This window comes from Ranitomeya imitator, chromosome 4 (genome assembly GCF_032444005.1).
Source record: "Ranitomeya imitator isolate aRanImi1 chromosome 4, aRanImi1.pri, whole genome shotgun sequence".
NCBI lineage: Eukaryota > Metazoa > Chordata > Amphibia > Anura > Dendrobatidae > Ranitomeya > Ranitomeya imitator.
The window spans coordinates 632645873-632662681 of record NC_091285.1 but is presented as its reverse complement, the minus strand read 5'-3'; the positions used below and the strand labels follow the sequence as shown (position 1 = coordinate 632662681).

General features: G+C 43.8%; 1 protein-coding gene across 1 annotated transcript in view; it reads right to left on the bottom strand.

Moving 5' to 3' along the window:
- The window catches only part of COLGALT1 (collagen beta(1-O)galactosyltransferase 1), a 37830-nt gene extending 22389 nt beyond the window's left edge, over positions 1 to 15441 (bottom strand). Inside the window, exons 1-8 of the mRNA XM_069766773.1 lie at positions 15167 to 15441; positions 13136 to 13246; positions 5288 to 5405; positions 3472 to 3606; positions 2304 to 2508; positions 1869 to 1988; positions 1243 to 1319; positions 460 to 566 (exon numbers count right to left, since the gene is read on the bottom strand). Of these exons, the coding sequence (XP_069622874.1) occupies positions 460 to 566; positions 1243 to 1319; positions 1869 to 1988; positions 2304 to 2508; positions 3472 to 3606; positions 5288 to 5405; positions 13136 to 13246; positions 15167 to 15378 (1085 nt within the window). The 5' untranslated portion in view covers positions 15379 to 15441. The remainder of the gene's footprint in view (positions 1 to 459; positions 567 to 1242; positions 1320 to 1868; positions 1989 to 2303; positions 2509 to 3471; positions 3607 to 5287; positions 5406 to 13135; positions 13247 to 15166) is intronic.
- Positions 15442 to 16809: the final 1368 nt, after the last annotated feature.

Below are 16809 nucleotides of genomic sequence, written 5' to 3'. Positions count from 1 at the left end.
CCCATTAACTCTCAAAAGCTCAAGACAACCAGTCTACACTGGGAAAGATGACAACCATACAGGCAGGCAGTCTGCAGACTCATTAAAGAGCCCGGATAGCTGACTGCTAATGGGGTGTATTATGTAGCCCGAACCAAGGATTGCCCGGAGGATGGAGTGAAGCCTTCTTGACTCTTTCCACTCCAGCAAAACACATCCTAAACATCACAAATCTGCCCCGACACAATACGCTTTTCTTTTTTTAAACCAACATGGAGTTTGTATGGGTCACTACTTCTACAGGCCAGAATGTGTCCGAGAAGAGTAAACTAGATTGTAGGATCCAGGGACTCAAGCCTGACGACCATCTGCGTAGTGCAATATATTGTACATGCAATGATTTTGTGGATATAGGATTAGAGTTTACATATGTAATAAATAAAAAAGAAAGCCAAACTTTTCTTAAGTTTCCTAACTTACTTGCCATCCACAGCATCAGACAGTTTGAAGTCGATCTGAAGGTCGTAAAGGGTCCTCTTCATGCGGTCTCTTCTGTCCTGCCGACGCTTCAGGTTAATGAGGAAAATCTGGGAACAACGTCAAACCAATAGCCAACCTTGAGGATGACAGCCGAAACACCCCAATCCTATCATCTCATCTATTAGTGGGTCACGATGTTCGGAGTTTCCCAGGACTACAATATTCGGTGGTGGTCCGATACCCATCAAAACGGTGTACGCCATTTATGAATTTTGTGCAAACCCCAAAATTGTCTTTTTTTCTGTGAGAAGTTTGCAAAAAAGTTGTATGTTTGCAAAATGTCTGAAAAATCGTGACCATTTAATAAACTGATGCACAAAATCACTCCAGGTGAAATATGGAGTGGAGTGGTGCCAAATTATGTGACTTTTTAAGAAAGTTGCATTTTATGAATCTGCTTAAAAAACCTGCAAAAGCCACAGTGGCAGAATTAATAAAAAAAATCACACATTGTGTGTGTGTGTGTGTGTGTGTGTGTGTGTGTGTGTGTGTGTGTGTGTGTGTGTCTATATATATATATATATATATATATATATATATATATGTATATGTGTGTGTGTGTGTGTGTGTGTGTGTGTGTGTGTGTGTGTGTGTGTGTGTGTGTGTGTGTATGTATGTATGTATGTATGTATATATATATATATATATATATATATATATATATATAGAACATGCAATGTTGAATTGAGCCTATGGAGATGCACATAGTCCTTTTCTACTTACCTCATCCAGCGACATCTTGTCCGAGACTTTGAGTTGAACAGACAAGAAACGTGATGGCTCAATTGGTGGACCCTTCACTGCAGACATAATACAGCAGAAGTAGGGTAAGAACAAGGGTGAGGGTTGTCAATACGGACCCTAAGTGATGGGTAAGTGGTAGACTCAGGCTGGGAAAAATTTTGCAATAAGCAAAATAAACATCCATTCATTTAATGATCTCTTTAATCTAAGAACAGAACCCATAGTCACCATCCGAGAACCAATGAGATTGTTGGGGGGGTTCAGCCCCCGTCACCTTCACTGATCAGCGGTTTCCGGCTCCCGCTGCGGATGGATGTACAGTGTGAAGAATGAGAACAGCGGAGCTCCATACACCACATAGTGGCAGTTCTTGGCTACTGCAGTTAGGCTCCTACTCCCTGTATGGAGCTGTGCTGCTGCGTTTCTTTACACTGGGTACATCCAGCTGATCAGGGCGGTGCCGGGTGTCAGACCCCCACAGATTTGATAATGATCACCTATACTAGAGATATTCTATCAACATACAAAGGTCTAGACAACTCCTAGCAGAATAGAGGAAAGCGTACAATATTTTGAGGTCCGCTTCCTCCCACCCCCATACACACCCATCACTTCTAGCTTGGTATGCAGAAAGTTGTCAGCCTCATCCAGCAGAGAGCCGTGTGCCCGCAGAGGAACCGGCAGATGTCCATAGACTTCTTTATTACAGAGGAACATCTGGACATCTGGAAGGAAACAATAAGAACAGTCAGACTTACATCTATACCATGGGAGAAATAGAGTAAGAGCAGATCATAAGAATGCCCGTAGTATATAATGGAAATAATTGGTGACCCAATTATGAGCCAGTGCTTATAGGAAGCAGAACAATTAAAACAAGCAGAACTGCAGTGTAAAGCATGGACGCGGCATGAGCCACTTATAAGCCAGGAGGCGAATTGCTGAAAGCGTTGGACTCTACAGTCTTGTCTCAAGGATGAAAGTACTAGATGCTTCCAGTAAGTGCTGCCTGCTGGATATCGGCAGACATCTGAACTCACCAGCTTGGCGGCAGGAGAAGGCAAAGACTATAATGTCATCAAATGCCCAGGTGTAGTCCGCGTGCGGCGGGTAGAAGTCCAGGTGCTGGCTTGCCTCCTTCCGCAGGTCGATAAGAAACGTAGAGTGAACCATGGGCACCGCAAAGCAGCCGCGTCGTTCCCGGCGTCGGATCGGCATATAAGCCGGCGTGCGTCGGTAATAACCCTGCGTATAGATGTCATTACAGAGGATCAGTTACATCTACAGCAGCTTGCGGAAGCATTCAACACCACCCCCACCTTTAGCATTTTTCATGTTTTGCGGCCTCAACCTGGAATTTCACTGTTTTTTGAGGGTTTGTGTCAGTTCATGTAAAGAACATGCCTACAACTGTGAACATATGGACAAAACTACTGAAGACTTCAGTGTGCAAAACTGTTCACCCCCCTAAAGTCAGTATTTTGTAGAGTCTCCTTTTGCAGCAATTACAGCTACAAGTCCCTTTGGATAAGTCTCTGAACTTTCCACATTTTGCCACTGGGATTTTTGCCAATTCCATAAGGAAAAACTGCTCCAACTACTTCAAGTTAGATGTTTCCTCTGGAGAACAGCAGTCTTCAAGTCTGATCACAGATTCCCAATTGGATTAAGGTCGGGGCTTTGACTAAGCCACTCCAAAATATTTACACTACTACCCTTAATTTATTGAAGCGTTGCTTTAGCAGTTTGCTTTGGGTCAGTGTCTCGTTGGAAGGCGAACCTCCATCCCAGTCTCAAATCACTGACAGGCAAACAGGTTACGCTCAAGGATATCCCTGTATTTTGGACCATTCATCTTTCTCACGACTTGGACCATATTCCCTGTCACTGCTGCTGAAAAACATCCCCACAGCATGATGCTGCCACCACCATGTTTGACTGTGGGGATGGTGTTCCTGGGGTGACGAGTTATTTGATCCCATAAATTGAATTTATACCTATATTTTATTTTCACACTTCAATTTGTGTATGATTCATCAGCGCTAAATAGTCTGATTAAAAAAAATATATTAAAACACAGGTTGTAATGTAACAAAATAGGTAAAAAGCCAAGAGAGAAGGGGGGTGAATACTTTGGCAAGCCACTTCAAAAGAGGCCAACAGACCAGATTTGGGATGCAGTACACATTACTGACAGAGGGTGCTCACCTGAGTGGTCATCCCGCACCAGAAGTTGGAGTACGCCGCTCTGGACTCCAACATGGGGGCGATGACCGTCTTATTCTCAGCGATCAGCAAACTCAGGGTGTTGGGATTCGTCAGCAGATTATCAGAGTCTATGAACTGTAGAGAAGACATGCAAAGGCCATAGTCAATATAGGGACAGTAAGATTTTCCCTTCCTCTTAGGTGAATTTTAGACCAGAGGTGAAGTTCTCCAGTCTAAAAAGCAAACGGTTAGACAATGGAAATGCAGACTGGGGGCGACTGGAGGGTTACACATAAGAATAATCTAGGTTATGACAGACACTTTCTACAAAAAGTGAAGTCCACGGATATATCCACCTAATAGGGAAACCGTTATTGTGACAGCAGCAAGGAAACAGCAGCCAGAGCCGGCACGTCCTGCCATGTCTGCTTTCCATCTGGCCATGGTCCATGTCTGTCTATCATATGGTTGTAATAATAAGCAGCTCTAAACAATATAACGAAGGCTCGGAAGAAAAACGACCGCAGGGCGACAGCGAACACAGGTGCCGCACACAAGTAGTCAATGCGATTGCACAGTGAGCGCATGTCTGCAGACGGGAAGCAGACGCTGCAGCGCCAAAGAAACATTTTATAGTAGCACTCTCTAGTGGCCAAATGTAGTACTGCAGAACGCTTTGAAGAGGTGCTGTCATTTTTCATAAAATCAGTAATTTATTTTTTTTTCCTTTACATTGGGTAAACCTATTCAGGAGAACATTTGGATTTACATCAGGTTAAAAAAAAAAAATACATATTTTATAACATATAGAACAAGCGAATGTGCTCCATTAAGGGAGTTTTCTCCCACCAAGACAGCAAGTTATTCCCTATTCCTAGGATAGGGGAAATAATTTACTGGGACCTTCAGCGATTCCAAGAATGGGGTTTGGCAGAATCCCATATGAATCGGGCACGCACTCCTCCGCTCCATTAATGGTCTATGGAACTACTGGAAATCAGGGAGTCTTGTCAGGCTGTGTAGTGTAGGTAAGCATGTGAGACTTCTGAGATCTGCACTTAGTAACCCGATGTTTACCCTGGTTAGCATTTTAAATGTAAAAAAACCAAACACTACATGCTTACATTCTGGTGTTTGGTCACGTCCCTCGCCTTCAGCTTCCCGCACTGACTGAGCGCCGGCCGTAAAGTACAGCAGTGACGTCACCGCTGTGCTTTACGGCCGGCCGGCGCTGACAGTCAGTGCGGGAAGCTGAAGGCGAGGGACGTGACCAAACACCGGAATGTAAGTATGTAGTGTTTGTTTTTTTACATTTACAATGGTAACCAGGGTAAACATCAGGTTACTAAGCGCGGCCCTGCGCTTAGTAACCCGATGTTTACCCTGGTTACCAGTGAACACATCGCTGGATCGGTGTCACACACGCCGATTCAGCGATGTCTGCAGGGAGTCCAGCGACAAAATAAAGTCCTGGACTTTCCTCAGCGACCAACGATCTCCCAGCAGGGGCCTGATCGTTGGTCGCTGTCACACATAACGATTTCGGTAACGATATCGTTGCTACGTCCGTCACAAAAAGCAACGATATCGTTAACGATATCGTTATGTGTGAAGGTACCTTAAGAGGAGCTGGATTTAAGCGGCGGTCCCACTTGCGTCCCAAGGTCTACCCCGACGACCCTACGCTCGTAGCTGAGGAATAGGGTATGGGGGAGATCTGCTCACGTGTGAAATCAACTAGCCATCTCTTCTCTGTGGCCGGAGGTGGGCTCTCTGGGATGTATGCCCTAAAGAGGACTCGGCCGTCCTGCCTTACCAATATGTAATCGGCCCACATTTCCCGGGCTGAGGTTAGGGCCGCCTGGCGGAGCTTCATGACATACTCGTAACGCGCATGTGACCAGTGCTTTGGGCCTTCTTCATCCTGGAACCATCTGGGAGGAGAAGAACACATTAGGATGGATGAGGAGAAACAAGACGTGTGATGGCACAGACACATGGGCACTAGAAGATGGCACAGGATGCAGAATGGGGTATCAAGCAGCCCCAAGACAATGGCGAGCCAGAGCCAGCCAACTTACGGCATTTCCTGGTGTCACTCACAGGAAAACATGTCTACCTCCCATCTCTAGAATATGCTTTGAGGACCAAAACCAAGTGTAAGTTATTGCACCACCAAGCTGTGCACCACAAGAAAACTGGCTTATGAGGGGCTTGTGTGAGAAGTGACCCAAGTTGACCACTGTTGCCCATTTCACGCTACAACCCCCCCCCCCCCTCTACGCATGGATGAGGATGGGTGGCGGCCTGGGGTAACGCTGCTGCAGACAAGGCACCACGGGTCTCTGCGTTATTATACCACTCCCTTATGGCTGAGGAGCAGCACCGTGACAGAGCGCAACTTGTCCACTCAGTCCGACAGGACACAGACAAGGGGGGAAAAAAAATCCGCTCTGAGTCTGTCATGGCAGCTTTCTTCCACAAAATAGTCACTCGTGTATGCTGAGGAGGAGTTAAAGGTTTAAGTAGGTGATAGTGGCCATCTTGGATCAATTTCCAGTCGTTTAACCCTCTAACACACCACAGTGAATATATCAGTCATGGAGCAGGTCGGAGTGTGTTGCACGGGCTCAAGAGCAGAGTCTGCTCCACACGCAGCAGACGGCATCTAACAGAAGCGATCGGAGGTGAACAAACCATTTAGATGCCGCTGTCCACCTCTGACAACGATATTTACATGGAGCTGTCGGCTATGTGTGCCCACCGGCTACCATCAGCGCCTCCTGACACAATGGTAGGGAAGCTATTGATTACCATGGAAGCGGTGGCCCCGTCACTGCCATCTTGGTACTTTTGTGGAGTTCTGCCACAAGGGATCATAATTTATAATATATACCGAAAAACTGTGGTATTGTAGTACATGGCATAAGCGATCAGACAAGCTCAGGTTCAAGTCGCCTTATTTACATAAATACATTTTTTTCATGGTACTAAATAATTCAAATCACCTTCTGCCTCCATCAAAACACACACACACCACCACCACCAACAACCACCATGTAATAATATTGTCACCTGCATACAGTCATGACCAAAAGTATTGACACCCCTGCAATTCTGTCAGATAATACTCAGTTTCTTCCTGAAAATGATTGCATACACAAATTATTTGTTATTATTATCTTCATTTATTGTCTTAAATGAAAAAACACAAAAAGAATTATCCTAAAGCCAAATTGGATATAATTCCACACCAAACATAAAAAGGGGGTGGACAAAAGTATTGGCACTGTTCGAAAAATCATGTGATGCTTCACTTATTTGTGTAATTAACAGCACCTGTAACTTACCTGTGGCGCCTAACAGGTGTTGGCAATAACTAAATCACACTTGCAGCCAGTTGACATGGATTAAAGTTGACTCAACCTCTGTCCCGTGTCCTTGTGTGTACCACATTGAGCATGGAGAAAAGAAAGAAGACCAAAGAACTGTCTGAGGACTCGAGAAACCAAATTGTGAGGAAGCATGAGCAATCTCAAGGCTACAAGTCCATCTCCAAAGACCTGAATGTTCCTGTGTCTACCGTGCGCAGTGTCATCAAGAAGTGTAAAGCCCATGGCACTGTGGCTAACCTCCCTAGATGTGGACGGAAAAGAAAAATTGACAAGAGATTTCAATGCAAGATTGTGCGGATGTTGGAAAAAGAACCTTGACTAACATCTAAACAAGTTCAAGCTGCCCTGCAGTCCGAGGGTACAACAGTGTCAACCCGTACTATCCGTCGGCGTCTGAATGAAAAGGGATTGTATGATAGGAGACCCAGGAAGACCCCACTTCTTACCCCGAGACATAAAAAAGCCAGGCTGGAGTTTGCCAAAACTTACCTGAAAAAGCCTAAAACATTTTGGAAGAATGTTCTCTGGTCAGATGAGACAAAAGTAGAGCTTTTTGGGCAAAGGCATCAACATAGAATTTACAGGAGAAAAAAAAGAGGCATTCAAAGAAAAGAACACGGTCCCTACAGTCAAACATGGCGGAGGTTCCCTGATGTTTTGGGGTTGCTTTGCTGCCTCTGGCACTGGACTGTTTGACCATGTGCATGGCATTATGAAGTCTGAAGACTACCAACAAATTTTGCAGCATAATGTAGGGCCCAGTGTGAGAAAGTTGGGTAACCCTCAGAGGTCATGGGTCTTCCAGCAGGACAATGACCCAAAACACACTTCAAAAAGCACTAGAAAATGGTTTGAGAGAAAGCACTGGAGACTTCTAAGGTGGCCAGCAATGAGTCCAGACCTGAATCCCATAGAACACATGTGGAGAGATCTAAAAATGGTAGTTTGGAGAAGGCACCCTTCAAATATCAGGGACCTGGAGCAGTTTGCCAAAGAAGAATGGTCTAAAATTCCAGCAGAGCATTGTAAGAAACTCATTGATGGTTACCGGAAGCGGTTGGTCGCAGTTATTTTGGCTAAAGGTTGTGCAACCAAGTATTAGGCTGAGGGTGCCAATACTTTTGTCTGGCCCATTTTTGGAATTTTGTGTGAAATGATCAATGTTTTGCTTTTTGCTTCATTCTCTTTTGTGTTTTTTCATTTAAGACAAATTAAATGAAGATAATAATCCCAAAGAATTTGTGATTGCAATCATTTTCAGGAAGAAAATGAGTATTATCTGACAGAATTGCAGGGGTGTTAATACTTTTGGCCATGACTGTAGGTGTTTGGTCTACAGAACATGAACCCACAAAAGAGAGAAATAAGAAAAATTTTTTTTATATATTATGAGGGTGCATCTTATAATACAGATATATACACCAACTTAGAAAAAACAGAGATCCCTAAAAAATAACCTTTATTAATATAATTAAAAAAGACTATATTTATCCACAATCAATAAAAAAGTATTAAATGTACCTAGTGGACCCTAGACCGAGCTACAATGCACCCTGCCTAACAGTGGAGGTTGGCACCCTACTTTACCGCGGTAGGCGCCCCCACTCCTCGGCGGCTAGCCCTTACAAGCCCTATAAGGACCTATAGTTAGAGAAAGACTAATTAGCCCTACTGAAATCTATACTAATACCCTACCTAACAGTGGAGGTTGGCACCCTAATTTACTGCGGTAGGCGCCCCCACTCAACGACGGCTAGCCCTAGGGTCCCTAACAGTCCCTAAGAGGTAATGCAGTCACACATACAGTGAAGATGCTGTTGTAGTATCTGGGGTTCCCTAAGGTTCGGGATAGACAAAAAGATATGTCCCACAAACACCACTGATACCCGTAATGGAGAAAAAACAAAAATAGAAAAAATATTCAAAACAAAGAATAAATGTATATCACAAAAATATATATATATACTAGCACCTTATAATACTAGTGTAGAAAGATGCTATGATGGAAGAAACATATACCACAGGTGCTGTATAATAAAGATACCTTAACCCAAATACGGGTATACTGGATGCAATAATATGTCCAAACAAGATAATACACAGCACTTAGATGAAGTCCATTTTCTGTTACACTTCAATGGTGCAAATGTTTGATGTAAAATAACCAGTAGTGCATGTCCATAAAGTATGGTACAATTACAATGACAAAAAAATGGACCAAAAGACAAAAAAAGAGGAAAATACCTCTAAAAGGCACACAGTCAGAACCACAACCACCACTCGATAATAATATTGCGAGAACTCCTCAGAGTACTTATAATGAGGGTAAAAGGGCTCAATCGTCCTTTTTATGCAAATAGACAATCAGATCCATATTATAACCAATATACTCATCTATTTGCTGAAATCTCATGGTGTGGGTCCGACTGTAGCCAAAATGACACAGGGCGATTATGTGTAGATGAACATCACCAGCGTCTGTCAGATACTTCCCCAGCAATGCCCAACGCGTTTCCCCCCCATAGGGAATGGCGGGGGTTCATCAGGGGTAATGCAGTCACACATACAGTGAAGATGCTGTTGTAGATACTACAACATGCACTACTGGTTACTTTACATCAAACATTTGCACCATTGAAGTGTAACAGAAAATGGACTTCATCTAAGTGCTGTGTATTATCTTGTTTGGACATATTATTGCATCCAGTATACCCGTATTTGGGTTAAGGTATCTTTATTATACAGCACCTGTGGTATATGTTTCTTCCATCATAGCATCTTTCTACACTAGTATTATAAGGTGCTAGTATATATATATATTTTTGTGATATACATTTATTCTTTGTTTTGAATATTTTTTCTATTTTTGTTTTTTCTCCATTACGGGTATCAGTGGTGTTTGTGGGACATATCTTTTTGTCTATCCCGAACCTTAGGGAACCCCAGATACTACAACAGCATCTTCACTGTATGTGTGACTGCATTACCCCTGATGAACCCCCGCCATTCCCTATGGGGGGGAAACGCGTTGGGCATTGCTGGGGAAGTATCTGACAGACGCTGGTGATGTTCATCTACACATAATCGCCCTGTGTCATTTTGGCTACAGTCGGACCCACACCATGAGATTTCAGCAAATAGATGAGTATATTGGTTATAATATGGATCTGATTGTCTATTTGCATAAAAAGGACGATTGAGCCCTTTTACCCTCATTATAAGTACTCTGAGGAGTTCTCGCAATATTATTATCGAGTGGTGGTTGTGGTTCTGACTGTGTGCCTTTTAGAGGTATTTTCCTCTTTTTTTGTCTTTTGGTCCATTTTTTTGTCATTGTAATTGTACCATACTTTATGGACATGCACTACTGGTTACTTTACATCAAACATTTGCACCATTGAAGTGTAACAGAAAATGGACTTCATCTAAGTGCTGTGTATTATCTTGTTTGGACATATTATTGCATCCAGTATACCCGTATTTGGGTTAAGGTATCTTTATTATACAGCACCTGTGGTATATGTTTCTTCCATCATAGCATCTTTCTACACTAGTATTATAAGGTGCTAGTATATATATATATTTTTGTGATATACATTTATTCTTTGTTTTGAATATTTTTTCTATTTTTGTTTTTTCTCCATTACGGGTATCAGTGGTGTTTGTGGGACATATCTTTTTGTCTATCCCGAACCTTAGGGACTGTTAGGGACCCTAGGGCTAGCCGTCGTTGAGTGGGGGCGCCTACCGCAGTAAATTAGGGTGCCAACCTCCACTGTTAGGTAGGGTATTAGTATAGATTTCAGTAGGGCTAATTAGTCTTTCTCTAACTATAGGTCCTTATAGGGCTTGTAAGGGCTAGCCGCCGAGGAGTGGGGGCGCCTACCGCGGTAAAGTAGGGTGCCAACCTCCACTGTTAGGCAGGGTGCATTGTAGCTCGGTCTAGGGTCCACTAGGTACATTTAATACTTTTTTATTGATTGTGGATAAATATAGTCTTTTTTAATTATATTAATAAAGGTTATTTTTTAGGGATCTCTGTTTTTTCTAAGTTGGTGTATATGTTTTTCTGGGATTCCGCATTATTGTGATTTGGTTTTTTAGGTTATAATACAGATATACCTTACCGGCTGTGGTGGAATGGAGCGTTTCTGCAGGCCGGGATGAGGGGGTGTTAAGATGCACGGTATGCCGCCGTGGGTGTCCGGTGCTGCCGACATTGTGTGAAAGCCCCCCCGCAGTTCCATGGCTTCCTGTGTGGTGGACACTGGGAAAATGGCTGCCGGGGTGAGGCCCATGCACAGATGGAGATCTCAGGAGATGAGATCTCCATCTATGCATGCGCCGCTTGCAGCCATTTTCCCCAGAGTCCACAGGATAGGAAACCATGGAACCGCGAGGAAGGGGGGGGCTTTCACACAATGTCGGCAGCACCGGACACGCACAGCGGCGCACCGCACATCGGAACACCCCCTCATCCAAGCCTGCAAAAACGCTCCACTCTTTCCTCCTCCAGCAGAGACCCTGGGACCCCGCTTTACCGCAGCCACCACCCCCAGTAAGCAATAAGATGCATGGATTATAAGAAGCATTTTATTAAAAAAAAGATTTTTTTCCCCATTTTTCTTCTCAAAACTTGGGGTGAGTCTTATAATCCGAAAAATACGGTATATTATTCAAAATTGCAATTTTTGGTTACAAAAAACAAAAACAAAAAAAAACAACGAAAAAAAAACAAAAACTCAGAGCTCCTTCATGAGAAAGAAAAAAATACAGTACATAACAGGTTTCTGATTTTTTTATTTTTATTTTCCTATATCAAGGGTTTGTGGTCCCAATAAAGGTACCAACATGGAGAACCATGGTATCAGGTCATTTTTATCATACAATGGACATTGTATAAAAAAAAATTAAAAAAAAAAAAAAAAAAAAAAAGATACAAAGCCCTAAAAATTATGGAGGAGTGTACGTCTTAGAAAAAGGTTCCTAGCCTGTGCTTCAATAGTTCCACTAAAGTACTGTATATCATTATTCATTACTATCATCTATGAGATCCTGTAGTAGATGACATTTTTTTGTACTTGCGCACTCAACTATAGTATTAAATTTGATCTGGGTATAACTTGCTACACTGTACATATTTTTCTTTTCTAGACTAGTTCTTTATATGTGGCATATACTTATACCCTGCCTAATTTTACTGCACTTGCACTTTATTATATTTTTGCCTGCACACATGGATTATGCTTTATGTAGCACATTTATTACTTTCTTTGGCTGTCTGCATTCAGTCTACCCAAGACAAATCTCACCTTTCTATCTTAGACGGACATACTTTAGCACAATTTACTACACTTGCACTTTACAGGCCTATACCATTGTCATAGATTTTCTATGCATTTTGCCTGTATCTGACTTATTTTTGACCACTGGGGGGGGGGGGCGCTAAATAATCTATTGCACTTTATGATTATGAACATTTCCTTCAAGTAACTAATTATCTGTATGTGTTGGTAGCATATATAGTGATTATTATTGCACAGAATTCTCTGGTCGGATCACACTTTTTTTTTTTAAACGTTGATTCGTTGTTTAAAATATTTCTCAAATAAAGATTTGTTTATTTTACAATACTTAGGCTTAATTGCTTCCCTTCTTTTGGGATTATACTCTTAGAAAAAAGGGGGAAAAAAACATGCAAAAACAAAACAAAAACTGCCCGATTAAGGTCGTGTTTGCAAAAACAGGTGCGGTGTATAGAAAAGGGGGAAAAAAAAACAACAACAACAAAAACAACCACTAAAATTAAAACTATGCTCTTATTTCATAAATCAATAGAACAAGTGAAAATAAGCAACTTTGTTATATATTTTATCAGTAATCAGATTCTTGCACCCATGGTCCACCTTAACATGACAGCTGCCAATCACTGGCTTCAAGATCAGGCCTACAGCAAGAAGACTCTAAGGTCAGTGACTGGCTGCAGCGGTCATATGAATGGTGGGAAAGATATTATGGGTGCAAGAGACAGGCGCTGTGACTTATATTTTATAAAAATCCCAGATGCCTGACAGCCGTCTATTGTGCACGGTGGGCTCCAGACCGCCCATACCCATGTGATCACTATCGGCAAACAGTTATCAATCCCAGCGCCCCCGTACACACGAGCTCGTCGCTCGGCTGAGCATTCATGTGTTTTCAACGGGGAGAATGATTCAGCTTAAGGTACCCCTATAATATCCGGTAGACCCCCTCCGCCGTCCCCTTACCTGGGGTGGTCCTGCGGCCTCCACTCCACGTGGTGATACTGGTTCTGACAGTTGATGAGCCATTCGCGGAGGATACTGCTGGTGTTGTCCAAGTTGTGATCGGTGGCCACCCTGAGACAGGAGGAGATGAAGCAGCCATGTTAGTGCTGGCACGCAGGATTGGACAGAAGTCAGCACTTTTTATCCCCTCTACATCACAACAGTCACTCGTCAGTCTGCGGAGCACCATCCACAGGTGCCACCTTCATAGAAGATCCCCACCATGTAGCTGTGCGCCTCATTACTGCCGCCATTACCCAGGAGAACGGCTGCACAAGGGCGGCTCTAATCCAGGTAATTACACTGTACTGTTCTCTGTTATCAGCCACCGCTCCTGCACTATAATCTCCATCTCATCCCTTGCGTTACAGAGGAGTTTTCTCCGTCTCCGGACAGTTCGGCCATTCATTCAGTGATAACAGAGGAGAAGAATTCACGCTGGACCCCCATTATGGACAATTGACACTTTACGCTACGACATTTTTCGTTTTCTGTCCCAATGACGAAAGAGGGGGAAAGGAAAAAAAAAGGAGTACAGACAAGACCCAGCTTCACATGTCAGTGCTATCAGCTGCTCACCTACAGATGGCGCTATACCGCTGCCACATCGCAATGCAGGTGACCCGCGAGATATGGTGACCGTGACACGGCAGGTGAAAAAAAGTTGGATTTTTATGACATTTTTAATGGAGGTACCTGGCGGGTCACAGCGCGGCCCCATTCACCTGCATTATGCCGTGATATAGTAGCGGCATACCGCCATCTTTATTCCTGCGACCAATGTCGTATCTAAAGTCACTCAGCCTTAGGGCTTGTGCGGACGACCGTGAGAATCGGGTGAGCGTAATCCGTCGTTTTTACCAGTAAAATAACATCGGGAAAGCGATATGGGGTCATACACACGTTTGATTCTCTTCTTGGATCTGCGGTGGGAAAAAAAAATAAATACTGCACCATGTACGATTTGCATCTGGTCATTGGCCGTTCACGGAAGTGGAAAAATTGAGAAAAAAAGAATTATATATATATATATATATATATATATATACATCCACTAATCGTACTGTACAAGTCTATGGGTGCGTGTATAACATCGGACTGCACTCAGATGTCATCCGAGTGCAGTCCGTCATCAGCGGACTCAGACAATGGAGAAGTTACGTTCTCCATCTTTTCCGCACCGGTGCTCCTAGATTCAAATCAGACCAAGATGGCACTTGGCTCACGCTCTGCCGAATGTCACTACCACGATTCTCGCGCAGGCTTTCTGCGCCGTAAGCAAAGCTGCAGTGTAAAGTATGGCAGGGGGAGAAAGTTACACTCCAGATTATTGCCCCTACAATAGGTAACGCAGGAGGGGAAAAAAAAAAAGGAGCACGTGAGCATCAGGCAGTACAGGGAGTTATTACAAGCTCAGCTCTGCTATGTCCGCAGTACAGGGGGCGCACCGTGCGGGGGCACACCACAGACCAGGAATCTCCAGCTCATCCTCAGCAGGTGATCTGTCCGGAGACCTCAGATCAGATCGTGGGAGTCGCACTCCCCCACATGTCAGGAATATTACAGCCCCCCATAATCACTACCACGCACAGGCCTGACTCATGTGCAGGGATAAGCGGCACCCGACAGCCACTGATCTTCATAGGAAACCACAGGCGGATATAAAGACTGGAGGCTCTTATAGAAGGTAGGGGAAGCAAAGCTGCAGTGTAAAGTATCAGGGCGACGGAGCCTAAGACAATATCTACATCAAACATTATGTAAAAATCCTTATATTATCCTCCAGAGCTGCATTCACGATTCTACAAGGCTTCAGAGCTGAAATCTTAGAGGATTTTCTGCAGGTACAGAGGGTTTTGATGATTTATAATCTGGGAATGATCATAGTGATGTCAAATAAATAAAGTCTTCCCCCTCCCAGCGTGCTAGTAAAGGGTTACTGAGAGCAGGATTGTGAGTGCAGCTCTGGAGGATGGAGCCCCCGGGTCTCACCACAGAGAGAGCCGCTCCTTGGGGTAGTGCAGCCGGTCCACAGCCCCCAGCACGTCGGGCAGGGAGCTCTCGGCGTTCCGGGCCAGCAGGGCGATCAGCACGGTGGGCTGTCTGTGCGGAGACTCCGGGTTATACCGCTCCTCCGGGAAGTATCCGGCACTGGACCCCGCCAGAGCAGACAGCAGCCCCCACAGCACCCACACCCGGGACATAGCGGCTGCCACTACTTTCTACCCTCCGACTACAACTCAGCGGCACTTTAAAGGGAAAGGCGGTGCCAACGAGCCTGGAGAACAAGGATTGGCTGCTGAACGTGAAAATCCCTTTAAGAGAGCGCCTATCTCGCCTCCGACTTTACAAACCTCCGGCTCGCTGTCACATTCTAGCGAGTTCTTAAAGGGATGGGCGCACTGCCAACTCAAAGCCGTAAAGCAGCGTGTAGAGGCGCCTCCTCGCTGGATGAATTGAGTCCTATGGGAGCTGAGGGGCCGTATTCTATGTAGTATACGCGACAATTAAGTGCGAGGCGGTGAAAGGGCTCATTCACACGGGCCCAGCACTCCGCGCTGACGTATCTTACCGCAACATTTACATTAGTTTCACAAAAATGGTCACAATAATAAAATACAATACAGTGGGGGGATACACATGACTACACCGACAAAAAATGGGCACCAAAGTGGGCACCGGTGTGACCAAAAGGGATAAATGGGCCAAAATGACCCGTGGGTGCCCTATTTTGAAGACCTTGCACATTATTTCTAGGTGCTGTCACATATTCGCCTCAGGGCACTGCACCGCGTCATCTTATATCATTCTGAGAGTTTCTGCTCAATGTTAACCCCTTCATGACCCAGCCTATTTTGACCTTAAAGACCTTGCCGTTTTTTTGCAATTCTGACCAGTGTCCCGTTATGAGGTAATAACTCAGGAACGCTTCAACGGATCCTAGCGGTTCTGAGATTGTTTTTTCGTGACATATTGGGCTTCATGTTAGTGGTAAATTTAGGTCAATAATTTTTGCGTTTATTTGTGAAAAAAAAAAATGGAAATTTGGCGAAAATTTTGAAAATTTCGCAATTTTCAAAGTTTGAATTTAAATTCTGTTAAACGAGAGAGTTACGCGACACAAAATAGTTAATAAATAACATTTCCCACATTTCTACTTTACATCAGCACAATTTTGGAAACAAATTTTTTTTTCGCTAGGAAATTATAAGGGTTAAAATTTGACCAACTTTTTCTCATTTTTACAACGAAATTTACAAAAACCATTTTTTTTAGGGACCACCTCACATTTGAAGTCAGTTTGAGGGGTCTATATGGCTGAAAATACCCAAAAGTGACACCATTCTAAAAACTGCACCCCTCAAGGTGCTCAAAACCACATTCAAGAAGTTTATTAACCCTTCAGGTGCTTCACAGCAGCAGAAGCAACATGGAAGGAAAAAATGAACATTTCACTTTTTAGTCACAAAAATGATCTTTTAGCAACAATTTTTTTTATTTTCCCAATGGTAAAAACAGAAACTGGACCTCAAAAGTTATTGTACAATTTGAGTACGCCGATACCTCATATGTGTGGGGACCACTGCTTGGGCGCACGGCAGGGCTTGGAAGGGAAGGAGCACTGCAGCGCCCCA